This window comes from Paralichthys olivaceus, chromosome 18, assembly GCF_024713975.1.
Source record: "Paralichthys olivaceus isolate ysfri-2021 chromosome 18, ASM2471397v2, whole genome shotgun sequence".
Classification (NCBI taxonomy): Eukaryota; Metazoa; Chordata; class Actinopteri; order Pleuronectiformes; family Paralichthyidae; genus Paralichthys; species Paralichthys olivaceus.
In genome coordinates this window covers 19,255,938-19,283,373 of record NC_091110.1, presented here as the reverse complement: position 1 = coordinate 19,283,373, position 27,436 = coordinate 19,255,938, and the positions used below count along the sequence as shown (strand labels likewise).

The 27,436-nt window shown below is 43.5% G+C and overlaps 1 protein-coding gene across 1 annotated transcript in view; it reads left to right on the top strand.

Moving 5' to 3' along the window:
• The first annotated feature begins 1,329 nt into the window (after positions 1-1,329).
• LOC109641436 (cingulin-like protein 1) overlaps positions 1,330-27,436 on the top strand; it is a 35,280-nt gene continuing 9,173 nt past the window's right edge. The window contains exons 1-12 of the mRNA XM_069513934.1: positions 1,330-1,458; positions 11,606-11,710; positions 13,218-13,348; positions 17,743-17,857; positions 18,166-18,356; positions 18,442-18,520; positions 23,575-24,099; positions 24,517-24,807; positions 26,011-26,109; positions 26,518-26,682; positions 26,773-26,877; positions 27,040-27,098. Coding sequence (XP_069370035.1) covers positions 18,518-18,520; positions 23,575-24,099; positions 24,517-24,807; positions 26,011-26,109; positions 26,518-26,682; positions 26,773-26,877; positions 27,040-27,098 — 1,247 coding nt within the window. The 5' untranslated portion in view covers positions 1,330-1,458; positions 11,606-11,710; positions 13,218-13,348; ... (1 more) ...; positions 18,166-18,356; positions 18,442-18,517. The remainder of the gene's footprint in view (positions 1,459-11,605; positions 11,711-13,217; positions 13,349-17,742; positions 17,858-18,165; positions 18,357-18,441; positions 18,521-23,574; positions 24,100-24,516; positions 24,808-26,010; positions 26,110-26,517; positions 26,683-26,772; positions 26,878-27,039; positions 27,099-27,436) is intronic.

The window sequence follows — 27,436 nt, the reverse complement described above, 5'->3', positions numbered from 1 at the left end:
TTGTTAAAGAAAGTGATAAAAACATTCCTGGATCCACACCAAGGTTTAACGAGTTCTCTCCTGACTCCTGGTCTACAATCAAACAAGTGGACGGAGGTGAAGACAGGAGCTGCTCTGTGGAGGTGAAAGACGCTTTGGAACCAACATTAGTCCAACAGTTCGTTCGTCCTGCTGCTTCGTCCTCACGACTGAAGCTCAGGAGCTTTGTTCCACCTGCTTCACTTTTTCTTTGTTCACATAGACACAGATTTCCTGCAGCTTCCTCAGGTGACTCACGTCCACCTGAACCTGTTACCGAGACAAGACTCAAAATCACATTCAGGTCTGTGTCTCATCAGAGAGCCTCCACACAACAATACTGGGATGATGTGTGTGTCTGTGTGTGTCTGTGAGTGTGTAAGCTGCTGATGGGTGTGTCCTCTCCTCCAGAAGAATGTGAGGAGTGGTTGCTCGTGTTGCTCAACACAACGTGCAGCTCAGTCTGACACCATGGTAACAGCTGCTGTTTAACCAACAGTCCACTCTGAGCCTCTCACTGTGTCATCATCAGGTCAGCCTGTAGGGGGCGTCTCCTGTCTCAACTTTAACAAGAACTTTCCTGATGTTGATCAAAGTTTTTAATTATGTGTTCGCATGTCACTGTGATGAATGGATGGATAGATAGATAGATAGATAGATAGATGGATGGATGGATGAATGGATAGATGGATGGATAGATGGATAGATAGATGGATGGATGGATGAATGGATAGATGGATAGATAGATGGATGGATGGATGAATGGATAGATGGATAGATAGATGGATGGATGGATGAATGGATAGATAGATAGATAGATAGATAGATAGATAGATAGATGGATGGATAATGAATGGATAGATGGATAGATAGATGGATGGATGGATGAATGGATAGATGGATAGATAGATGGATGGATGGATGAATGGATAGATGGATAGATAGATGGATGGATGGATGAATGGATAGATGGATAGATAGATAGATAGATAGATAGATAGATAGATAGATAGATAGATAGATAGATAGATAGATAGATAGATAGATAGATGGATAGATAGATAGATAGATAGATGGATAGATAGATAGATGGATAGATAGATAGATAGATAGATAGACCTCCGGTGATTCATTTCATCTGCATTTTATTAAAATGTCTCATGTCCTCTGAACATTCCTGAAATGGTTCCATGTTGGTGAGAGACTCGAACCAAACATGGCGTCACACATAGAGAGGGGGGGGGTGTTCCCGCGCTGCTCTGCGTCCTGCGCGCCCTCACTGTGCATTGGGCACGCCCCCTCCGGTGACGCGCTGCGGGCAGGTGCGGGCAGGTGGAGGCTGCGGACACGCCCACAAGTCAAACCGCTGTCAGCCGGAGAGAGCAGCCTGTCAGCCCCGCAGAGCCCCGCACAACCCCGCAGCTGAGCCACCGGCACCAGGTAAGAGGCCGCGCACTCACACAGACTCACACCGACTCACGCTCACCGACAGCGGCTGGATTCTAACTTCACCACCGCGTCGCTGAAGCTGTTTGGACGCCGGTGGTTAGTCGCTGCCGCCGCTGCAGAGATTAGACGGAGCCCTGTGGAGTTCAGGACAAGTTTGTGTCTCAGGAAAAGTTTGAGAGAATCAGCAGCTGGAGACTGAAACACAGAGAAGTCCCAGAGACGCTGCTTCAGTTTATTAACAGTTTATTCTCTGAGGGTTTTAACTCAAACACGCAGCTGACACCAGGAAGGTTTTTATTCCACAGACTCTCCTCAGTGTTTTCTGAATCCAGGTGCGGACAGGTGACAGTGAGGGCTGTGAGAGGGACACTCAGGGTTTTTATCCACATCCAGAACAGTCAAGAGAGAAAGTGTAGAAACGATGAGATCTGGAGAATCAAACCCAAAACGTCCTGAAGGCTCTTCTGAAGGCCGAACATCTTCACTGCTGGTTTCCTCCATGTGTGTTTGATCCAGTGAGAGTAGATCTGAAAGTTTAAACAAGACTTTATTTGTACAGAAATCTGATGCCATCTTAATCCTGCATCTTCATGGTGAGACGTTATTATTATTACACGTTCGTATCAGGTTCAGTTGGAATAGTTCAGGTTTCTGCAAACGACAGAAACTTCACGAGGACGAGTAAAACACCATGAATCCTAAAAAGACCCACAGAGGTCGTTTCCTGTTCCTGACCTCAGCACCTGAACGACCGCTGACCATTAAAGAAACCTTCAGTTCTGTGTTTCCTCAAAGTGCAGCTCAGTCGAAGGGCGAGTCCGGCTGAAGTCTGCTCCGATAAGAGATCTGCTGGAAGGAGACGTTATCTTTACTTCGTCAGGGCGGAGCGAGCTAATGTCACCTTCGGCGGCTCCACGTGGTCGGACTCACCGACAGTTTCTATTTCATCAATGACAACAGTACATAACCAACGATGCTCCACCAGGCCGTTGGCCCTGCAGGGCCACGACCCGTCGTTCGGCTCCGTCCCTGTTGGTTTGCGTGATGAGGGTTCGTAATGATGTAATCATGACGTCGTTAATATCGTACGATGGCGAATGATCGGTTGATCTAAATAAAGTCTGACTTCATAGTGACATCATTTCACTTTAAACTTCCGCTCGTGTGTCTCGTAGGATCGAGAGACAACTGGAAAAATATACGACGTCGTTTTCGGACTTCTCCGTGACATCACCTGTCACGTGACCTCGTGTGATGAGGAATCGTATCCTGATCAGTGTCGCCGTCGTTACAGATCTGAAGTCAGTCGTGCATGTTTAAGTGTTTTCCTGAGGAATGTCGTCACCCGGACTTAACTCGTCTCTTCGTCTGCCTGACTCTCAGCTCGTCTCCGTCTGTCTTCACCTCCTCCTTTATCTCTCCACCTCCCTCACACTTTCTCCTCCTCTGTTGACTTTCTGCTGTTGAAGCATCGTCACACTCACACACACACACTCACACACTCAAGACCACAGTTGTTCTTCTGCAGGTTCAGTCTTGTTCAACTCAGTTTATTAAAAAAACGTCATCTCATGTAAATCACACACTAATCAGAAGCAGCTATAGAAGTTTACAGAGACGACACATTTTATTATCTTCTATCTTAGTGTCATGTGACTCATTATCAGAGCTGCAGTGAAAGTGAGATTAATTAGCTCTTGATGAATAATAACTCTTAACGCCCCGGGCTCATTCCAGTCCGCAGCGTGGGAACATTTTGGTCGGGTGGTTACATTCATTTCCAGCCTCTTATTATTTCTTAATTAGAACAGTTCTTTCATTTGTTGTTTTTGGGACGTGCTCCGTAAAAATGACATCATGTCTTTTAAATTCTTCTGCTCGATGACGTATGAAATATCAGTACCAGTAACTTTTCTTCTCTTCTCTTCTTTTCTTTTTCTAAATGTTCAGCGGCCGGAAATATTTAGTGTCTTATTATTTATATTTTGTAAAAGGATGAACTCTGTCACTTCTTTCTCTTTTACTTTTCTTTTTATCTTCTACTATGATGCTGATGAATCACATGATTGTTCATTAACACATCCTGTGAAGTAACTGAACCTCAGAATCACACTTTCACTTTCTTCAATCAGTTAGCGCTCTCTCTCTCACTATCTCTCTCTCTCTCTATCTCTCTCTCTCTCTCTATCTCTCTCTCTATCTCTCTCTCTCTCTCTCACTATCTCTCTCTCTCTCTCTCTCTCTCTCTTTAATGTGTTGAGGTCACATTCTTTCCCTTGACTCGGGTCCAGACAGTCGACCGACCAGACCAACGAGAAAACACGACTGCCCCCCCCCCCCCCAACTTTTAGAGCTAGCGTGAATTTAAACGCGTCCTTCAGAGCGAGGGTCAATCAGACGATCACAGGTCAGTGATGCGTCCTCACACACAGGTGTGTGTGTGTGTGTGTGTGTGTGTCATTGTGTTGCAGGGCAGTGCCACGGCTGCGTGGTGACTCGTTGTTCCGGGTGTTGTCCGTCAGCTGTCAGTACTTCTGTGTTTGCCTTCATTCCTTCACCGAGCTTCACTTCTGCTGCTTCTCGTGTTTGCAGAAGCGATCGCACACGTCGTACGACCCGGCCGAGACGCGTTCGATACCTGCGCGGTGAAAAACTCGGCTCAGCAGAGAGAATAAGAAAAACACACACGATGACAAAGTGAAGATAAAGACTCTTTGATTGGCAAAAGAATAATCTGGATTGAATCCAGCTGATAAGATGGATGCTGAGCTCATCCGTTCTTTAAATTTGATAAAACTCGATTTTCTAGCCGTTACAGTTAAAACCCAGTGAGGCGTCGGTGGTTGCTGGGGGGGCGTGGCCGTGTTAAACAGCGCACACAGTTATGCTATCCTGCCGAACGAGCCGCCCGTCTGTGTTCTGCATTCAAATGTCACGACGTGCTGTCTGAGGAACACCCAGCGGTGGCATCTGCTGCCAATCAATCAACAAAAGTTCCCATAAAAAACTATCAGTCACCGACATCGATTGTGTAACGATGAAAATATCTGTCTTTGAATCAATTCCTTGAATATTTCTCGTTCTTGCACACGAGGCAGGAAGCGGAGACGTCGTCCATCTTTATTTATGCCTGCAGCTTCCTGCCACTGTTTTAGTGTTTCAGTGTTTTATGTCAGCATCAGCACTCCGAGGGTTTAAGTGTTTACTCTGACATGAGCTTGAAGGCTGCTGTCACTCAACACATGTCACATACGTGTGTCCCTGCAGCTGCAGTTACAGACTCTCGCTTTTCTTAAATCTCACTGGAATCGTTCTCGTCCTGGGACTTCGGTGTCAAATGTTGACATGTGACTTTAATACACGCTGTTATTTATGTGCACGTTCGTCCCAAAGACGTTTTGCGTAAAGAAAACAGAAAACACGCAGCCGGACAGAAATCATATGTTTGTTTTTTATCTGCATGTTAGATTTGTTACGTTCATGTGGGACAAAAAAACCCATCAGATAAACAACATCCTGTCAATTTAATCACCGACCTTAGATTGTGAACATGTGAAGTCACAAACCCAGTGAATCATGGGAAAAAAAGGAAGGTGGACGGAGGAATGTGAGGAATGAGGGCGTGAGCCTTGACTGGGAGGTGAATGTTTGGAGTGGTCACACTGCATACTGAACATTTCCGTGTGCGTGTGTGCGTGTGTGCGTGTGTGTGTGTGTGTGTGTGTACTCTCTCTCTCCTCGCTTCTCCTCCTGTGTGAAGTCACTGATATTAAATTCAGTTCTCTTTTCTAAAACATTTATCTTTCACCTGAGAATCAAGTCAGAAACTCCAAAAGCTCTGTCTCACGTTCTCCACCTTCACTTAATGTTTCAGGCCGAAAAGCGCTTTAGGTTCCAGGGTCACGTGTGTTTCGGAGCCTCCACCTGAAAATCCTAATTATTCCTCGCTGTCATTTAGAAGCTTCTCCTGAAATGCATCTTTTGCATTTTATGGCTCCTTGTTTTTTTGCCTGCTGCTTTTAATGAGTGTTGTTTTGCATCGTGAAGTAGCTCCAGGCTTCAATTTGGCATCTGGGAAAGTTGGCTTGACTCCAAAACCGTGGTCACCCGGTGCTTATTACTCATTAAGCCTCGTCGGAGGCCGAGTGGGTGCAGGCTGGGTGGGTGGGTGCTGGGTAGTTTCTGGGTGGGGGCTGCGGAGCTCGGAGATTAGATGTTGTTGTTTTTGTCGATGTTCTAGTTTTGAAACAGAGACGAGAAAGTGAACGAGTTCGAAAGTCTCATCATCCGTCTGGTTTTTTTCTGCAGAGACGGAGAAATGTTAAAATGATTATAATGAGTTTTAGTTTTCACTTGTATGAAAAATCAAACTTAAGAGTTGAAATTCAGTTTGAGACTCATTTGACTAATTCATTCAGTGTGTTTTTAAATTACATTTCCTCTAAGTTTCAAACTTTCAAAAGCAGTTAAACAAACCTTTGCCGAACGCGTATAATTAGTTATGATAATGTCGTCCTGCAGAAATCTGAATATTGATGAAATTATTTGTTTTGGTCATTTTAGTAAAGAGCAAACTGGAAATGTTTGTAGTTTTTCACTTAAAAACCTCATCAACTCGTCACCTCGCTCTGTGACCACGTCCTGTCCTCGCTGGGTTCAGACAGGACGTGGACTTGGCACCAGGGAGCTGGTTAAAGTCTGTTTTTGGGACATTTGCACGTCCAGCTCCTCTGGATCATGTCTGGATAAGTTCGGGGTTAAAGCTCCGACAGATGAACGGAGAGTTCTGTCCACTTGAACGTGAACGGTACAAACCAGTGTAAATACCTGTGATAAGATACAAACAGCATCACGTGGCTGCATGGACATTGAACTGCTTCACGCTTCGACACTAAACATCGTCGGTGACCATAAAAATACTGTTCTCGTATTAATATGATCCTCTGTCTGTTTGTTTGTTTGTTTGTTTGTTTGTTTGTTTGTCTGTCTGTCTGTTTGTTTGTTTGTTTGTTTGTTTGTTTGGCAGCAGGATGACACAAAAACTGTGGAACACATTTCCACAAAACCTCCTGTCTTTTCTACCTGTCTGTCCATCGACCTGTCTGTCCATCTACCTGTCTGTCCATCTACCTGTCTGTCCTCCTACCTGTCAAACAAACGACAGCTCATCGTCTCATCGTTTATTTCTGGCCGAGTCTCCGGGCGGAGTCGACCCAGCCCTGAGAGCTTCATTGTGCCAGACCTATAAAAAAACCTGTGTTCCTGCTTTAATGCCGTGAAAACAAACGACGTGTGAGCGACAACGTGACGCTCACTTTAGAGTCTCGCTCGTTCAAATGAAGCGAGAACGTCCCTGGTTCTTGACGGAAGTTTGAGTCGTGGGACCAGGTCGATCAGCTACGAGACGAATCGTGACCATAAAACATTTGATTCACTGACTTTGGTTGTGATTATTTTAAGAGTGAAGGAACTACACGTCCCATAAACCATTGCGAATGATCCCTTTCCAACACAATCTTCGTTAATTGAACCTTGTTGTGTTTTAATGTGTTTTTATATGTTGTTATAAGATCGTGGCCTATTTCACCTGAGGATTGTGGGTAGTGTAGTTCTTCTCATTGACATTGTTAATAAAAAAAATGCTGTAGAATCTGAAGCGGCACAGTTTATCTCATGTGAAGATAAAATGTCTGAGACTCTTTATACTTTGTTCTCTATATCTATATCTTTTCTGTCACATCATCTCTTTTACTGTGTCAGGAGACAGAGGTAGTTTGGGACGTGTCTAAAGTCTGGAACATGATATGAAGAATTCCTCCCGTGCTCTGGACCGATTCTTTTCTTTCTTTTTGTTCAGTTTTTAAATAGAAAATAATGACGGAGTGAGTGAAAGCGACTCCTGTAACTGTTAAATACAGAGGAGCTGGTTCGGTTCCGCCTCATTTAACAGCAGCAGAGAGTAAATACCGGAGAAGTTCTTATTCACTGCATCGTTAAACCCACATGAACTGGTTCTACGGTTTTCTAGAGCTGGTGTTTGTTGAGAGGAGGAGCTGCACAATCCAGTTTGAGCTACGATGGTCCGCTGACTCCGATCTGTCTTTTTTCCTTTAACAGGACAGCGAATGTGACGAGATGCTGATTTGTGTAAAGAGCATTTTATTTTGAATCCTGCAGCAGATATCAGCGTTTCTAAAAGAGACTAATATCCAGTTACACAGAGTTTCACGTCCTCGTCTTCTCGTCTCACACAGACTCAGAATCGAAACCTTTTCCTCAAACATCGGTGTCAGACTCCCAGGAGGCTGTTGAATCTCCTGAAGAAGAGTTTAAATCAATCTAAGTTTCTCAAATAGACTTTGATTAAAAGAAATGGGTATTTTAACCATTTTGTTTTTCATTTTATTAGAGAAAAAGCAAGGGTAGAAAGTTTTGATTTGAGTTTTAAGATTCATGATGTATTGAAGAAAAGGATTTTGACACTTCACAGAGGAGTGGGAAATAAGTTAATTAACTTTACTGTAAAATAATGAAAGAAGTTTAACTGTATTTATTATCGAACGTGTGTAAATCCACACGTTTCTTCAGTTATAATGAATCTGCAGTAAAGGAACCTGCAGAGGTCGAGTTGTTCTCTCCCAGTTTAAATCTCCTGCTGGTTCAAAGCACACAAGGTGACATTCCACGGCCGTGAATCACCAGCAAGGCATGCTGGGTAAGGGAGTTCCTCGGCGTGCCTCTCCGCACACAGGTCGGTTTGCTGAGTAATGATGTGAACTTATCATGATGGTGCAATAACACCAACCTCTAAAGGTCTCGGATGATAAGATTGTGCTTTGGTTTTGTTTTTACTTCGATTAATCTTATGAACAAAGTCGTAAAATAATAAAATAGTCGGGTGGTTTGTTTCAGTTGTGCGGTTTTACTTTGAAAAGTCAGGATTTGTTGTTGACTAAGCTTTAAGGAGTTTTTTGTAGAATGATCAGTCCGCAGATTTTCACACTAAGAAAATATCCAAACTTCACTCATGCAGCTTTTCTTAAAATTCAGAGAACGAACTCTTGACCACAAACTCCACAGACGATGAATCTGAATGTGTCGCTTGTTGCATAAAAGTCGTGTGCGTGTGTGTGTGTGTGTGTGTGTGTGTGTGTTTCCACACCTCATACCTGCCTGCTTATCAAGGTGTGGACTTGGCGACCTGCCGCAGTCGTCGGGCCTCACCCAGTCACACCCTGGGGTGGGAGGTGCTCCTCTGTCATGGGTGGAGGGGGGGGGGTGGAACCCTGTCACGGTTTATTTAGTTTAAGTCGACCTGAGTGGAGGAGTCACAGTGTTTATGTCTCTACAACGTCATGGTGTTTGCACAGAGTTTGGTTTTGTCTAGTTTTAAAGTCTATAATTAGACAATTAGTTTTTGTTTGTTGAGTACATTTCATATATAGTGTGAATCTACACTCACAGCAGGTCACACTCTCCTGAACAGGAAGTACGACGGAGTCAGTGGTACTGGTTTGTACCAACAGTAAATTATGCAACGTCAACACGCCCACTCGCCAGGAAAAGGTCCTGAAAGAACACAGAGCAACTGACTTGGACCTTTGAGTTCTCTCGGTCCGAACTTCAGGGCACGATTGAGTTCGTCAACATCCAGAGTTCAGTTTCCAGTGCGACAGACTGTTTTCACTGCATCCTGGGAAATCTGCTTAGAGCTCGATGTGTCAGACACAAATTTAATTCTGTTTTAATTTGCTTTACTTTATTTAGTTCCAGGCGAACACACACACGCACACACACACACACACACACACACACACACAAACGAGGTTGAGTAAACGGATCAGTCAGGCACAGAACTCTCCGACCGGATATTAACTAACCAACTCACATTCAGTCTGTGGGGGGGGGGGTTGTAGTTAGGGTCATCTCCATGTACACAGTGGTGCAGCCCCCCCCCCCCCAACACACACACACACATAGAAACCCCCTGTGGTCTGAGCTCAGTTTAAGAAATGAGTTTAAGGTCCGTCTGTCGTCATGAGCTCGTCTCTGTCTCCTGCTGTGAGTATTTTACAAACTTTACTTCTTGTACTGGAGAATTAGTGAAGTCGTCTTTTTAAACCAGGAATATTTTTTGGGGGTATTTATTCATTTGAGGGCTTCACTGTTGAGTTTGATTAGTTTTAAGGAGCAGGTCTTAACTTGGTGACACTTTTAGTGAAGTCTCAGAAAGTGAAACTTCAGCTGTTCTTCATGAAGCTGTAGCGTATTTAAACTGTCTTTCAAAAAGCACGAGTACTTTGTGAAGTACTGAGTATTGTTTTATTCACTCAGCGCTCGAGGACGTGGATTCATTTCGTTATTTTACCAACTACTTTCGGCACATTTGCATTTTTCAAAGCTTTTTTATTTTCTCCCCTCATGTACAGAATCGTTTTGTTCGGGTTGAGCTTTTCTGACATTGAAGTTCTGTCTCATAGAAATTACATTCATATACCGCTGATTTGTTTTCCCAATTATGATTTGCCGGGAAACAATTTGGAGAAACAAATTAGCAGAATATAAAAACAGACGGGGTGAGAACGTAATGAGGAGAGAATCACGGCAGCCCACATTCACCAGCCGCCATTTTACTGTTTAATGAGATGATTTGAAAGGAAAGGACCCTCGATGTCAGACGCTGCTCGAACACTGTATATGACTGGTTTTTTTTATTGTCTGGAAACTCCTGTCGAGTCATGTAAATCTTCCTCAGAGGAAATAAAACACTGGATTTGTTTCCATTACATTAAATCAGACGACATCCCTGTGTCACGGACGCCCGGCCCACTCGTGTTGTGACCGCGTCCACTCGCGTGGCGCGGGGAAAGGATATAATTGGCTGTGAGTCCGTCTGTAGTATTTCTATACAGCGAGTTTGATTTCCCTCTTTAAGATGAATCTCTGTGGCGGATTTCAAACAGTCGCGGGCGTGGAAGAGGAACACGTCACATTTTTAATTCTCGTCCTCAGAACAAGAACGAACATTTCTGAAGTTCTGACACTTTTAACTGCTTCAGTTTAAAATCATTGACGAGGAAATTTCAGGTTTTGGTTTAACTTCCCTTTTAAAGATTTTCAGCCGAGTCATTAGAGATTATTGAGTTTGTGTTCGTCCTGTAATCCTGCTGCCACTCACAAGGTGGAAATTACATCTGGGACGCCACCTCTGTACAGAGCTCACCTGTTCGAGCTGTAACTGTAGAGGTCGGATTTCAACAGCAGCTCGACAGATAAGAGATATTATCTTCACATACTTAAAAAATGGAGCCAGACCGAAAAGGATTCTTTGTTGTCGATGTCAATCGCTTCAGAGGACGAGAGGGAGTCAGAGGTTTCTTATCAACACATCTGCAAATATATATTTCTATTTAAAAAAGGAATCTGTTGTGTTGTAATCGAATCTTCATGACAAAGTTGTTTTAAACAAATAGAAAAATATGCAGAGCGAAAATATCTGGGTTAACTTTTTATATCAAATAAAAACTTAAACGTCACAGTTTGATGTTTCACAGATGAATGAATGAAAAGTTGCAGGTGAAACTTTTACTTGTGTTCGATCACATGTTGACCTCTCAGATAAACCTTCGTGATTCTTCCCCGTTCCGTTTGCCCTAGTGTCCTTGAGCAAGGAGTCGACTCCGATGCCCATAGATGCTCAATATTTCCATTTTCAAACTGTGAGAATGAGAATGCGTCGACTCATGTGTTCCACGTCTCAGGTGGTATGCAGGACGCCCTCGTCTTTAAAGTCGTTCACGTTCCAGCGCTGGATTCACCACATTTCAGCCTCTCCCCCCCCCACATGGTTCCTGTCTCTCTCCATTCCACACCAATGAAAAAGTTTGTCCAAGAATCACAGCAGTGTGTTTTGCTAATTGGGTGTTGCCTTAAATCCGTGTGACGGTTGCGTCTCGAACATTCCGGCAGAACAATTTGTCGCATGTCGTTGGTATGAAAGAGATTCAGGCACGTTTGGAATAAAGTGTTTTTTCCCCAGTGCTGCTCGGCTGCTGGTTGTTTAACATGAAATTTACAGTGCGAGAGTTAAAGAGGATAAAATAGTGAAGATCTTCTGTGTGTGTGTGTGTGTTTGAAGTCTGCAGAGTTCCAGAGAAACACAGAGGACTTCCCTGCTTCTGTGGACAAACTTCAGCCGATAGAAGAGGACGTCCTGCAGTCCCCCGTCTCTGAGAACCACCTGGTAAACACACGAAAAAAATAATTAGAAACATACAAATACAATTAACTTCGTGATTAGCATCCATTTACATCAGTCATCAGATCAAGCAAATATGTTCAAACCACAGGGATTGAATAGTGTACATGGAAATATGAGTCATTTTCAGTGGAATGTTCATCGTGACGCCTCCAGTAAAAACACTCTCTGAAGCATCGAGACTCGTTTTCTCTTTCCTCAAGTCAGACTCAGCTGTTTTTGTTTGTTTTGTTGTTTTTCGACCTGATGGTTTTAAACCGTGAATCTTTGCTAAGGGGCTAATTGCTCAACACACCGCTCAGACTACATTCCTCCCAACAGTTGCTTTTAGCAGCAGCGCCTTCGCGTGCATCGCTTGATTCTTGATCTCAGAGGGGAACCTGTGCAATCTTTCGGTTTCTCTCTTTCCTTTTAACTCGTTGTCGATCTCTCTCGAGTTCAGACAGGCAGCTGGAATCCGATTTACTGTCATGAAAAATATAATTAAAAAATAAAAAAGGGGTCGTTAGTGAAGACACCAAATGTTCTTAGTTTCACGTGATTTCACAAAAATAAAAACATAATTATAATATAATGATAGATCCTCGAAATCCAACACACGTGACCTGAAAGATGGTGAATTTGTGAAACATCTGGGGATCAAGTCCAACATTTATCCTTCCACTTTATTTTAAGTTTCACTATGACAGACAGAAACAGACAGACAGACACAGACAGACACAGACAGACACAGACAGACAGACAGACAGACAGACAGACGGGGATCATAGTGTTCTGCCAGGATGACTCAGTTGATCCGTCGTGTCTCCGCTCACAGTCGCTCTCTGACTCCGTCACCTCGACCAGTTCAGACGCGTCACATTAGATTTCAGTTATTTAAACATTATCTCAACTCGTCTTGTCCCCCTCTCCCCTCTGTCTGTCTCTTGTCTCCTGTCTCCTCTGTCTGTCTCTTGTCTCCTCTGTCTGTCTCCTGTCTCCTCTGTCTGTCTCTTGTCTCCTCTGTCTCCTGTCTCCTCTGTCTGTCTCTTGTCTCCTCTGACTGTCTCTTGTCTCCTCTGTCTGTCTCTTGTCTCCTCTGTCTGTCTCTTGTCTCCTCCTGCTGAGTCATCACTCTCTCCTGTTGGACTCAACGTGTGTTGCGTGAATCAGTAGATGACAAAGTGTCGTGCAGATACTTTCTCACATTAAACACTCTGACGCTGACTAATGGAACATTAGTTTATTCATCTTGTCTTTTTATTTATTGTCAGCAATAACACCCCCCCCCCCCCCCCGGTTCGTCTTTGGGTGTGTCTCTCAGAAATATTTCTATAAATCCAGTTGAACTGACAGTGACGATGGTCAAAATCTAATTTACTCTCTAGAAACAGCTGTCGTGTCCAGATTTGTGTTTCTGTCTTCAGAGCCCAGATGCTGATCCTGATATAACGTATACATCGTCGTGTAAACTCAACCTGCTGTAACTGGTCTTGTCTCCTGCTGGGATCAGGGATCGGTGTGTGAGGAGAACACAGGAAGTGAAGGGCTGCGGGCGTTGGTCGTTTGGAGTGAGGAGCTGACCTTTGACCTCCTGCAGCTGCAGAGACAGACGGAGCAGGAGCTCGGCAACATACACACACAGTGAGTCAGCGACATAGACGCAGCTAGGACGTAGGAACAATTACAGATGGACGACTGCAGCCAGCCACCAGGGGGCAATCCAGATGATTTGGCTTCATAATTGGGAGGCGTCAAGTCGTCCGTCTTTATTTACAGTGTTTCATTAGAGGGTCACTGTGTCGTGTGTTGATGTTTGGGGTCGTAGAAATTAGCTTGTGACTCTGAAAATATTGATTGTGTAAAGTTTGAGTATTTACACAGCAAACAAACCACCAAAGGTAAAATTCACAGAAACAAACACCGTCGCTCGTCTCACACTTCCCTCCATCTTGTCCACTCTCCTCCTTCTTCTGAAGTTCCCGCTGCTCTCGTTGAAAAATATCCTCTGTGAGGCGAAAAAAATCTGTTCCTGGTGAAACTGCGGCGTTTGTGAAATCAGGAGCGCGTCCTGTGTTTGAACATGTGAGTGGGAGGCAGCTCCGTGTTGGTTTGTGGGGTTTTTGTCACGGAGCTGAAAACCAACTGTGGGAGTTTCACTGTATCTCATAACAGCAGCAGGTTCTGAAAACAACAGGATCCTGTGTGTGTGTGTGTGTGTGTGTGTGTCTGAGCGTGTGAGAGAGAGAGTGTGAGAAAGCGTGACTGACGAGAGAACACAGAAAACGAAAGTGAATGATTCTTTTATGCAGTTGTGGTTGTATTTGTACATTTTTGTTCCTCACAGTTTCAAAGGGCTGATGTCTACATATATATATACATACATATATATATATACATATATATATATGTATGTATATATATATATGTATTTAGTTTGTCGTATATATATTACAGTCGTTTATATCATAAGAGCTTGTTATGATCACGTCTTTAACATCGGACGTTGGAGCTTCTGCGTCGTAGAATCTTTCTGTAACTTCCCGAAGCAAAATCTGACGGCTACGCCCAGTGAGCGACCGGTCGGATGTGAAAGTCAGAAGTTTGAAGTTTCTTAAATTGACGTTGTGTTACCATAACTTGAAAGAAGTAAACACACCCAACAATCGTCTCTCTTCTTAGACTAATGCATCAACATCTGCTGGAATAACAACTTTAACACAACTAATCTCAAATCTCTCTTCCTGCGTCCGTCCGTCCGTCTCGTCAGTGAAGGATTGTGGGGAATTCTCCGGTTGCTGTCTTCAGATGGTTGGAGGTGGCTGCTGCCTCGCCCTGTTGGTTTCCTAATAATCTCTGTGCTCCTGCCACGACGAGCAGTTTGGCACAACAACACTTCAAACGGTCTCACTTCTGTCGAACCCGACAAGCTGTAACACATCGCAGCCTTCAAGGTGTGCACCTAGCGCGCGCACGCACACACACAGACAAACACATTAGTCTGATGATATCCCAGAAACCCAACGGTTCTCATCGCCAAGACCGATCAGGTCCTGTGGCAGCTCGGATAAAAGGCTTAATGAGCGGAGATGAGTCGCTCTCTAATAAAAACGCTTACACGTCAGGTGTTCCAACACGACACCCACTTCTCACACTCGCTTGGCTTTACTGGAAGAAGTCGTCACCCTGCTTTCACTTCACTGGGGTTTTCCTCGGCTTTAATGGAGGCTTATCCAGAGACAGCACTGAGTTCTGTGCTTTTGGAAAAGAGGATGGAGCTAAGACTCGGAGAACATTGACCAATAGAGATAGAGCGGCTCTGGTTTATTGTGTGAGTGGACCATAAGCTGCTGGAATCAAGCTGCTTTCACTTGAGCAACTTCTGGAAACAAACTCTTTGCTGCAGCTCAGTTTCTTTGTCGAGCTGATAAAACTCTTCTCACACAAACGCGGTCGTCTTCTCAAACAAGAGAGGGAATTTAATCCCAATCGTACGCTAACCTCCTCTTAAAGGTTCTTTTGCACCAAACTTTTCTCACGCCATGTCGAGCAGCATCACGTGAAGCGTAACCGTCCTGGAAAGCAGCTAACGAGGATACAACAGAATGTACAGTCACAACAACGTTTATTTTTATAATCCAAGTTCTTCAAATTAAAACCAAACCAACAAAGACTAAAGCTGCTTCAGACCAGAACTGAAGTCTGCACATTGTCCTCACACAAATATCTCAGGATGAAAAACACGTAGAAGACGAAGAACTTGGAAACCACCTTTGAGAAAAATGTTTTCAACATGTACTTCTTTAGTTTGGTCCATGTTCCATCTGCCAACATGGAGGAGGCAGGGTTCATGACCTTTACTGCAGCCAGACACAAGGAGGCAGTCAGGATGATTTGTCACATCTTTATCTATTCACAGTTTGTTTTCTTAATTCAAGTCTGCGGTTCCGCTAATGGCCACAAGGTGCTGCTCTAAGGAAAGCGCATTGAAATGAATAGGAATCGCGTTCTCAGGTGTTTGTTTGATCTTTGTTTTCTTTGGAGCACGCGGACGTTTACGTCTCCACATTCTCAGAACTCCACTTCATTAATCCACTTTGTGTTTCTCACTGGAAACATCCAGATCAACAGGGCGGCCCGGTCGTTTTAATAACTCTGGATGTCACCACCCGCCCTGATCTGCTGAGGTGCGCTGTGTTCATCCTACCTGGTTTATCTGCAGTGAAGATTTGACACTTTTCTTGATTTCCGTTCACGTATGTGGTTTATGTGTACGTTTGAACGATGTTATTTTTTTCATACGTTTCATATGTTGACAACACAATCTTCAGAACCGTGTTTACGACTTTTCAAAATAAAAGCTCTGTAATTAAGCTCGATATAAAGTATTGCAGCAAAAAAGTGAATGTTGTGCTTTTACTTTGAAGACAAATTGCGTAAAAGCACCCGCGACTCGAAATAAAAAAAAAGAATAATCAAAATGATCGGTTTGAACGTGTTATCGACGGCCGCTGTGACTCAAGAAGAAGAAGAACTGAAACACAGAGACACTGAAACTCAGCCCCTCGTCTGGTTTCTCGAGGAGAGTTCGTCTCGCTGCCAACACCAACAGGCGGAGCAGCAGTTTGGAAAACACCCAGCTGACCTGTGCTGACCCCTCCCCTCATAATCTGTTCGTTCTTCTTCATGTCCTCAGAATCCTCTGATAACGAGTCAGTTAACGAGGTGGATTTACTGTTTCCTCTTAACGTCTGTGATCCAACTTAAAGCTTCACGTCCTCCTGTGGGAAAGCGACGGCACAGAGGTCAGAGGTCACGCTGATCTCAGGTCAGACTATGAGTGTGTGTTATTGACAATCTGAGAGTCACACACACACACACACACAGAAACACAGGTTTATCAGGTAAAGTTGAACATGCAGGTTGTCATAGTTCTGCTCATCTTCATCACATCTTCATCACATAAACCTGTTGCTGCGGTTGATCTGGATTTTATTGTCTGATGATGTTTCACAGTTAACAAACGTGCGACTCTCAAAACCTTTACTTTACGTATTCAGTTGTTTTTAAATCTTTACTCTGACACTTAATCTGATCGTTGACGTCTCGCACTGTCAGTCCATGTTAAGTTATTTCCCAGAGGCCTTTGTGTTTCGGTCAATCCTCCTCTTCCTCTTCCTCATAAACAAAACACCCGTTCCTCTCTCCACCTGCTGTTCTCTCACTCTGTCACAGAGGTTTAGTGCCTCCTGGTGGACGGATGCTTCACTGGACTCTGATGTCTCGAGTGTGTTTCTTCATCTGCGCTGTGATAAAGTTAATATGTATAATATTTTCAAAATAAAACCTTCAGACACAGTCCTCTCCTGTTGTTTTAACTGATGATTGTTTCTTTATTCTAATTCTCTAATTTAGTTTTAACCTGCTGTTTGTTTTCAATTTTATTTTTCTTGTTTTATCATAAAAACATTTATGTGAAACACTTTGTGTCACATTTTATGCAGGATTTGTTCTATATAAATATAACTTATGATCATTATTACCATTACGTTATACTGCATACACTATATCAAATGCTCCTGCCCTGTTGTACTAATACTGCAACGAGTGGTGCTGCAATGTCTTTATATCATCAAAATACAAAACGTAGAACTCAGTAGTTCTCAGTGGTGAGTTTAAACGTAGATCATTAATCTCTGACTCAGGATCAGATGTTCGGCTCCGTGTGTATCTATGAAAACGTCGTGTTTGTTGAAGGTGTGAACGCCGTCAGGTCGAACAGGCTGAGCGCAGGTCGAGAACGTTTGATGTGGTTTGTGGTTTTCGTTCCTGCGGCGGCCGACGGGAGAGACGGCGAAGGCGCTTTAAGGGAGGGTTGATGGTTCATCTTCACGGATGCTCGAGTAATAAAGTACAAAAGTTGAGCTGCAATTTAAACAAAATGATTCAGTCACAGATAAAATCAATGTATCCTGATTTCATGTGTGTGAGTTTCAGAGTTTTTAATGAACCAGTTTTCTGTATTTTTGTGTTTTCAGACTCTTTCAGATCGAAGGTCGTCGGCAGCTTCTGACCTCTGAACTGTTTCATCTTCATAAGAGGAAGAAACAGATCGAACAGGAACTGAGGCGAAGCTCCAGCCGTCAGACGAGTGTAAGCGGCACAGCAGGAAACATCACACGCAAAAAAATATCACGTCACAAAGTTAGAAAATAAGAAAAGACACAGACCAGAGTGTTTGAGGTTTTTCAGAGGCAGAAGTTGATCTTACTGCAAAAACTTGAAACTTAATTTAAAAAATAAAGATAAACAGAAGAATGATTAGTTGAGAGGATTATTTTATATTTTAACAAATTGTAAAAACGATAAACCAACATCAGTAATTCAAACAAATCGTTGCTCAGGTATTAACTGAGTTTGACGTGTTATTGAAACGTGTCGTTCAATATTTTCCTCCATAGTTTCACTTGTGTGCTTGTCGGGAGCTTCAGGCCTCCATCACTGAGCGTCTGGTCCAATCAGAGGAGCTGGTGTTCCAGGAGGAGGCTCTGATCTCGCTCCGTCACCTGCTGAGTCGAGACCTGCACCGGTACCAGGAAGAGACCGAGAGACTGAGACTCTTCACTCAGAAGATACTCAAACCGTCCCACAGGTACCAGCACCACGTTCTAAATGAACAGATGCAGTTTATCTTTGACGACTTTGGGTTTAAACCTGCGATGATCTTTTTCCTTCAGGTCGGACGGAGAGGAAGCGTTCGCTCACAGACGGGGTGACGACCGCAGCATCCAGGGAAAGACAGAAGAAAACAACATGGTACCGTTCAACCCGACGTCTTCTCCTCTCTCGTCTGTTCTCTTCAGGTTTTCGTTTCTTGTGGAAATCAAATCTGAAAATCAGATCTGACAGAACGTCTCTGAGGCCAAACAAAAAAACATAAACACACCCTAACTCTTCCTGTCCGTCTGTACGAGTCAGAGCATCGGCCGGAAGCAAAGATGGACGACATGTCAGATCCTTCTTAAAGTGAAGCCACAACGCCTCAATCGCCCCCTGGTGGCTGACTCAGACGTAAACGGGAGACGAGCCAAACGTCATAGTACCTTTAAATATCGTGATAGGTCGGGAGACGTGTCGTCCATCTTTATTTATGAGCTTCGGTTCAGCGGCTGAAACTTAAAACTCAGTCAAGCTTGAAAACAACGATTATCGGTAAAGTAAAAATAAACGACAAACATAAAACTAGTCAGTGCAATTTAGTTGTAGGAAAATAGTGTGTGTGTGTGTGTGTGTGTGTGTGTGTGTGTGTGTGTGTGTGTGTGTGTGTGTGTGTGTGTGTGTGTGTGTGTGTCTGGCATTGGTCCAGCTGTTGTCAGTCTTTCTCAGACAGTCGGAGTAGGAACAGAGGAAACATCTGCCTGCTCGTCTGGCTCTGTCTGTCACACACACACACACACACACACACACACACACACACACACACACACACGCACACACACACACACACACAGTCTCTCTCTCCTCCTCTACTATCATCTTTTCCCCAAAAAAAAAAAAACCTCACCCATAATAAACTGACACAGTTGTGACAGGAAACGACGAGGGAAGAAACCTGGTTTGAGTCTTATTATAACAGGAAACCTGTCAAAGTGTCATCGCAGTTTAACTTGTGAAGCTTAAACACAGCAGCAGACAGGCCGGCTGCCAACACGCTGCGTCTCTGCACACAAATACAACACCGACGTCAAGCGCATCCCCCAGAATCATTAAAGAATAAATAAAACAGATTCTTCATTAAGAGTTTAAAGTGAAACTGCGACAGAAACCCAGTGTTTGGGTTTAACAGCTGCTGTGGGCGAAATTATTCTCCATCACATCATACGAGCTTTAGTGGATAATGAAGAATAAACAGTAGAAACGTCACTCGTCCTGTAATCCAGATGTTCTCTGTGCATCTGTAACATTCACGCTGTAACTGACGACCGAACTTAATTTATAGTAAATGTTCCTCGTCTTCAATTTTAACAAACAAACGTCTCTTTTAACCAGATAGACCCAAAAGGATATTCACATTATTTACAGTATTTACAGAATTAACAGGCTTCAGTTAATTTGCAGTTTTTATTTGGGAGCTTGTTTTGAGTAAAGCACGCAGCTCGTCACTGGTTTGACAGTTTGACTGGTTGTAAACTCTCCTGATTTGTTGAAAGTGGTCACTCTTCCTAAAACGCGTTGCTAAACGTTTCTAAATTAGAAATTAATGTGCTTAATGTAATCTGCAAAAAACAAGAGAACCAGGGTTTGACAGAAATACGCACCTGTCACCGCGTCATTGATTCAAAGACCTGGATTTTACAGCTGACAGCAGTTTTTAACCCTGAACCCCGAAATAACTCTCTCATCAAACAAGAGTCTAAAAGACTTTGTGATGTTTCTGTTTCGTGCGTTTGGTCTCAGCGGGATTCAAACCCTCGACCTCTTCAGCCCGGTGCTGCTCAAACAGATTTCATCAGATTATTTGTTAACTCGTCAGAAAATGAGCCTGGATTTTTGTGAGCACACATCGTTTTGATTAGATCTGAATTTAGTGTAGATTGAATGAAGAGGTTTTTAGATTCACTGATTTCTCACTACATCAACGTGGGAAGTTAAAAATGCATTTAAAATGAGTTAACATTTAGATTTAGAGACAAATACAAACCAAAGCAAGTGTTAATAGAGAAATGTGATAAAATATACATCAAATCAACACTGACGTGTTCTGGGTGTGAAGATTATACATGTAGAAAATAAAAGGGATCGTTTAGAGGAGCAGCTGGATGAACGACAAATATCCGAAACTCATCAGAGTCATAAAAGCTCTTAAACCTCTGGAACCTGAACGATGGACTCAGGTGTGATTTTCATCAGCTGAGAACATCTGGGCTGAAAAAGCACTTGACGCTCATGGGAAAATATTTTTGAGAAAATCAGTGTGGGAAGAGAAACTCTGGAGATTTTAATTTTATAATATTTAATTTGGTTCTGTGGGACAGATGCAGGAGGAAAATATCAAGCGTTGAATATTCACAGTATTAAAAGTGACATTTAGAGATTTTCCTCCGCTGGTTTTTTTTTCTTTTTCCTCGACCGACATATGTGGGAACTTAATAAGCTGTTTTTAATTCCTGTATTTAACATATCTCTAATAGATGTTCTCATATTTAATCTCTGATTACACCACTGAAATAAACCCACTGATCATTTTTGATATTCCCACATTAAATAATGAAAAGATTAGTTTCAGCCTGATCTGTAATAAATATTCCGGTTGAGAGGATAATTATCTGTGAAGAGTTAAAGCCACCGGCCTCGGAGCGGCGGGGACGGGGCGTTGGGGACGGGGCGTTGGGGACGGAGCGGTGGGGACGAGGCGTTGGGGACGAGGCGGTGGTCCGTAATTTAATCTCAGTCATTTAAAGCCACGGGGCACAAACAACAACAACAACAACAACACGGGAACATATTGCAGAGCAGATTGCCTCAGGCCAAATGCAGCTCGAACGTTTTGCTCTCTGTGAGCGACGGACGTGTCCGACACATGACTGATGCCGCTGATTGGTTATTTACTTTATTTTTGACCGCGCTGTTGTTCTCGCTCTCTCTCTCTGAAGGTTTAGACGGTTTAGCTTCACGTGCGTCACAAACATTTCACTGATTTACATTAAGGGGATTTTGCACAAACACATTTTCTGTCAGCGTCATTTTCCGAAGGCGGGAAATCGTTTCGACTCCACGTTGATTGTAAACTTGTTTGTTTTTCTATAATTAAATAAAATATTTTTCAACTTTCTGTCCTGAGATGCAGGAAACATTTTAAATCACCGGACGGGTCGGAGCGACGATATCTTGTGATTGACATCTTGTATCGGCCAATGGGTGCAGGCGACAGGTGTAGGTGGGCATGTCCTTGAACTCTCAGTCAGGCTCCACCCCCTGCTCCTCCAAATATGGTCACTTCTGTTAAAAAAAACAAGATGGCGCCGGACAAAATGTCAAACTGCGGCTTCACAGACCAACGACACCGTGGTCTAAGAAACCTATGCTATTAAACTGCATTATGGGAAATGTAGGATCTATAGTCACAGAATAAACGTCGGGATATCTTAGTCTCAGTCGTGTTTCATGAACTTCCTGTCGTCTGCGTCTTTCTTCCTCAGATCAACATCGTGTGTTCGGTGTTTTAAATAAATCAGCGTCGTCTTGTCAGAAAACAGGAAACCTCCTGAGTCTGATTCCAACAGTGTGAACGGCCTCAACCGAACTTTTATTCTGGAATAAAAACCCTGAGCTCTTCTGCTCCGAACAGCAGCGAGACAGTCACAGTATTTCCCAGGGTGCACTGCTGTCATATATCTGGGTCAGATGGTGTACGGCTCCACGCCATATGTCTGTACTGTAGTGAGGCCACAGGGAATGACTGCCATTGTGTGTGTGTGTGTGTGTGTGTGTGTGTGTGCGCGCTCAATGATTGCCCCCTGGTGTCTGGCTGCAGTATATGTCATAAACCACGCCTCCTCCATGTTAGCAGATGGAACATGACTTAAGAAATCAAAATACATACATCCATAAAATAAATGGTTTCCGTTTCTCGACAGTTATTTATGGTTCTGACCGACTGTTTAACTTCTCCATCTCCTCGTTTCACAACCTTCGAGGGTCCAAACTCAAACAAATCATCCGTGTTGCTGATTCCACCACAGTCAACATTTTAAAACTCTGCTGATTCGCCACGATCCCAGACACCTCCCCCCCCCCCTCGCTGCCGTCCCAGACCCCCCAGCTTCTCCCCCCCAGCCTCGGTTCAGTGTCCCCCGGGGGAAGCCGTCCAGGCGAGTCCCTGGATTAAGGCCACTCGGTGCTTTGGACCCTCGAGCCCTGAAAGTTAAACCCCCTGGACGCTCGCCACTTCATTTCTGTAAGTGGCGTCGGCCTTCTTGTTAGGACGATTAATTAAAGCTGGATTTATTCAAGTGGCTTTTTGGCAAAGAAAAGAGAAACGCTGCCATTTATTGTGCTTTTCCTCTTCGAGTGTCAGAGTATTTGAATTCTGGAGTCTGTCCCTCTGTCCCCCTGTCTGTCCGTCCCTCGGTCTGTTGTGCCGTCCTCTGTATTTGCGTGTGAGAAAAGTGGGATGCTGTGTTTCGGGGGGGATTATTTTTTTCAGATGAGTGAGCAGATGTTGCAGTAACTCAAGGGGGATTTATGTCAGGATGCGAACAGACACACACACACATTCACACTGGACTTCACGTCATTATGTATGCATTCCAACAGTCAACTACACACACACACAAACACACACACAAACACACACACAGTGTCTAGAGTCTAGATTTAAACTATTAATGTTCTGCTTTCCAGGAATAATAAAGTTCAAACTCAAGTGTTTCTGTAGCTGCAGGTGCTCAGTGAGGATTTAACCGATTTAAAACAAGACAATAAAACATGAAGATGGACGATGTGTTTTTCTAATCCTACAAAATGAAGCCAAATGATCCCAAATACGAGCGCTGCCATCTTGCGTCATTCGGAGCCAGTGAGTCGAGGTCCCAACGAAATGTGAGATCGACCGATCGCGAGATGTTTTCACCTCGTTTTCATTTCCTCAAATTATCAGAAACACGAAGACCTGACACAAAACTGAAGTTATTAATAATTAGAGAAATAATCTTTGACTAACTAAACTTTACGTGTCTCATCTCTATCCCTTGTGTGTAAATATTTATCAATATATATAAATATATATCAGCATCTGTGTGTTAACCTAATTCTAACCTGGAACCGCTCAGGCTCTTTACAGTTTTTTAAGGGATCTGCTTTGTGTTCAGCTCTTTCAGCAAACGTCCGAGTCGTCTTCCTCCTCATCAGCACTTATTCCTCAGCAGACCACCAACGAAGAAGAGAAAGAGCGGGTCTGGAAAACCCATTCTAAGAAACCACCCACAGGCCTGTCCCGTAGTTCGAACCTTCACCGAGCCGGGAGCGTCAAAAACCTGATTGGTAGATTCTCCGGTTCGGATCCCGTCTCTCCGACTGGTTCTTTCGGAGTCGTACAAAGTCTGAAGTCTGAGGAGACTTTCAGGTCTACGATGTCCACGACAACTCCGTCCCTCCCGAGCAGCGTCGCCGCACAGGAGAGTCCAGTTCCCAGCATCACCGTGAGTCCTCCGCTCGGAGAAACCCGTCAGAACGAGGCTCAGTCGGCTCCGAGCGGGACCACGACTAACGAGATCACCGCGAGAACTGATTGTCCAGTAGGAGGCAGTGCTGAGAAAACTGACGCACAAGCAACCACCAAAACACAAAGCGTAGAATCTGGTAGAGACTCGGTGGCGGATTCTGGAATGGGATCGGTAAGAGGAAAAAAAAAACAAAAAAAAAACCAGACTGCTTTGACGTCTTTGCATGAAACGCAAATTTCACATGTTCTCTGCGTGGAGACGACACGGCAGCATGGCTCCGCAGGCTCCACAGGCTCCGCAGGCTCCGCAGGCTCCGCAGGCTCTCAATGCATCTGCTCGCATGATCACTGCGCCGCGCTCAATCCGCACAAACAACTAAACCCACAGTCTTTAGTCGCACTAATCACGACGGCCTCAACGATCTCGCTTTCACCCCTGATTCTTTCCTGTGAATGAGCTTCACTCACGCAACTTCTGTCTAAAACAAAAACACCTTTTTCTTTTTTTTTTTTTCTTACTGCATGATGTGATTGCGACTCATTGAATTCGGCATCTTTTTGCTTGAAACTCGTTTTTTTTCTCTTCCAGGAGCCTGAACTGGATTCGAACAAGCAGCTGGACAGCCCGCTGGAGGATGAGCCCACCACGCCCAGAGCTGTGACGACCAGCCAGAACCCGAAATATCAGCTGTTCCTCAACAACGATCTGAGGACAAACGGGTTGAGCAGCAGGGAGGCAGATGCTCCGGGGGGCGGCGGGGCGGCCGTGGAGAACGGCCCCAGGATGTCCCGATGGGAGACCTCCCGGCCGGGGCCGAACCACTACCGAGGGTCCCTGGAGTCCCTCGCCTCACGGGACTGGGACACTTTATCCGACAGGGTGGGTGAGACAGAACCATAGTGTGTGTGTGTGAGTGTGTGTGTGTGTGTGTGAGTGTGAGTGTGTGTGTCTGTGTCTGTGTGAGAGAGGGAGATTAGAGACAGCACCAGTGATTAAACAGTGCCATCTTCTGGACAAAGCACTGCTCATATCCATCCACAAGAAAAATAACATTATTATTAAATTACTGTTCAAATGTAAAAGTCTCTTATGACTCAATAGAACCAAATGAGTTTTGCAGTGTCACAAACTTTGTTTATACCTCAAGTTCTCATTGGGTTTAGATCCACACATTCATTCTGGATGGTTTGATAAAGGTTTAGTGTTCATTTTTACAACAAATGTAATTATTACTGATTTAATCCACAGTTTATAAATATGTTGCTCATCATAAAGAACAACACACAGAAACAAATCTTTCATCTGTGGTTAAACTGACTCCCTCTGCAGATTTCAATGATTGTAGTTTGTGATATATATATATATATTTATATATAATGTCATAATCCTAATAAACATGTAGCATCCATTTTTCTTTTTCAGTTTTTAGATGACACCATCGAATGGAAAAACCTCAAAGTGAAGGTTTCTCGCTGCTCGTCTGTTTCACACGATTCAATCGAACCAGAGTTCCTCAACTTCAGATTTCAGATTCTTTTCCAAACGAACAGTGAAAGATTTAATTTTATTAAACTGGAGTTGAGAAACTCTGAAAAGTTACGGAAACTTTTTGAACTCCTATCAAATCAAATCTGATTATGTATAAAACTATAAATCATCTGATTTATCGGCACCTTTAAAGAAAAATTGCAAAATGATGAACGATCAACATATTTAGTAATTTACCACATAATCATTTGTAATTAGCATGAATATTATTAATAATATCATGATTTTTGATTATAATCACTAAAATACAATTGTTCTATTAAGAACTTCACAGAAAAGATTCACAGATTCTTCCTCGTTTGAACCGTTGTTCCATCATCAGGGTTCTTGAACATGTTTCGTAAATATAACAGTTTATATATTTTATGTTTTATTTTTATAAACTGTCTCTGCGGCTTCTGTTCATTTAATTTTTTAGTGATTTAACAACCAAACTGATTTCCAGGCAAATGGTTTGCTGTGTTTTTCCGTCATGATGAGCTCTGACATCAGGCTGTTGTTTGTTTGTTTGTTTGTTTGTTTGTTTGTTTACAGCTGGGTGCTGTGGACAGCCCCCCCCGAGTGTTCAACAGTCCGTACACCACAGCCGCCTCCATGGATTACAACCCCATGTATCGAATGTCAGAGTTCAAGGTCTGATTCAGATTCTTCTTATCAGCTGTGAAAAGTATTTTTATGTTATTTATTTATATTTCTTACATGTCTGAGGCAAATGTTCTATTTTTACTCCAGTATCCGTTTTACAGCTGAAGTTGTCACTTACTTACTTAGAAAATAAAAACATTTTCAAGATTAAATCAGTGGCTCAAACATCTTTGGCTCCAGTTGGAACCTGTGAGTGTTTAAAGTGTTAGCAGCTCCGGTAAATAGATATTTATTTGCCAATGCTTGAATTTGAACTAATAATTTAAATTGTTGGTGTTTCTCACACTCAAAGCATCTCAGAGAAAACTACGATCAATGTGTGCAAATCGTTTGAATGTGCTCCGGATGCTCTGGAGGATTTCTGACCCTCCTCCGCTCCCTGCTCCTCGCCTCCAGGTTCCGAGCGTCATGTCTCCGGCCACCTCCGAGATGAACCTGTACAACTTCAACGGTCGCAGCACCAGTCCGGTGGGGTTCCCTTCGTCCACCATGCCCTCGACACGGATTCGATACTCCGCCTACGACACGCTGCTGAAGAGACGGGCCGAGGCCAACAACACGGTGCGTTCACTGACGCGTGTTCTGCGCAGATATCCCACGCTCTGCCGTCACCTCCGCTCTACATGACGTGTTTTTATTCTGCTGCCTCAGGTGCTGCCCAACACACACTACAGCCATCGCTCCAACACGATGGGAGGGCCCAGTAAAAAAGATTACATCGAGGAGCTGACCAAACAGCTGGACGTCTGTCACAAGGTGAGATTCACCGAGTCCACGAGTCCGATGGTAAACTGCACCTGAAGAACTCCTGTTTGATGGATCTGTGTGTGTGTGTGTGTGTGTGTGTGTCTGTGTGTGTGTGTGTGTGTGTGTCTGTGTGTGTGTGTGTGTGTGTGTGTGTGTGTGTTTTCTCTCCAGCGTAACCAGTTCCTCGAGGCAGACAGAGTGGAGATGGAGAAGGAGAGGGAGCAGATAAGGTTTGTCTTTCTTCTTTCTTTCTTTCTTTAATTTGTCTCTTTCTTTCTTTCTTTCCTTAATTTGTCTCTTTCTTTCTTTAATTTGTCTCTTTCTTTCTTTCTTTCTTTAATTTGTCTCTTTCTTTCTTTCTTTCTTTCTTTAATTTGTCTCTTTCTTTCTTTAATTTGTCTCTTTCTTTCCTTAATTTGTCTCTTTCTTTCTTTCTTTCTTTCTTTAATTTGTCTCTTTCTTTCTTTCTTTCCTTCATTTGTTTGTTTGTCTTTCTTCTTTCTTTAATTTGTCTCTTTCTTTCTTTCTTTCTTTAATTTGTCTCTTTCTTTCTTTCTTTCCTTAATTT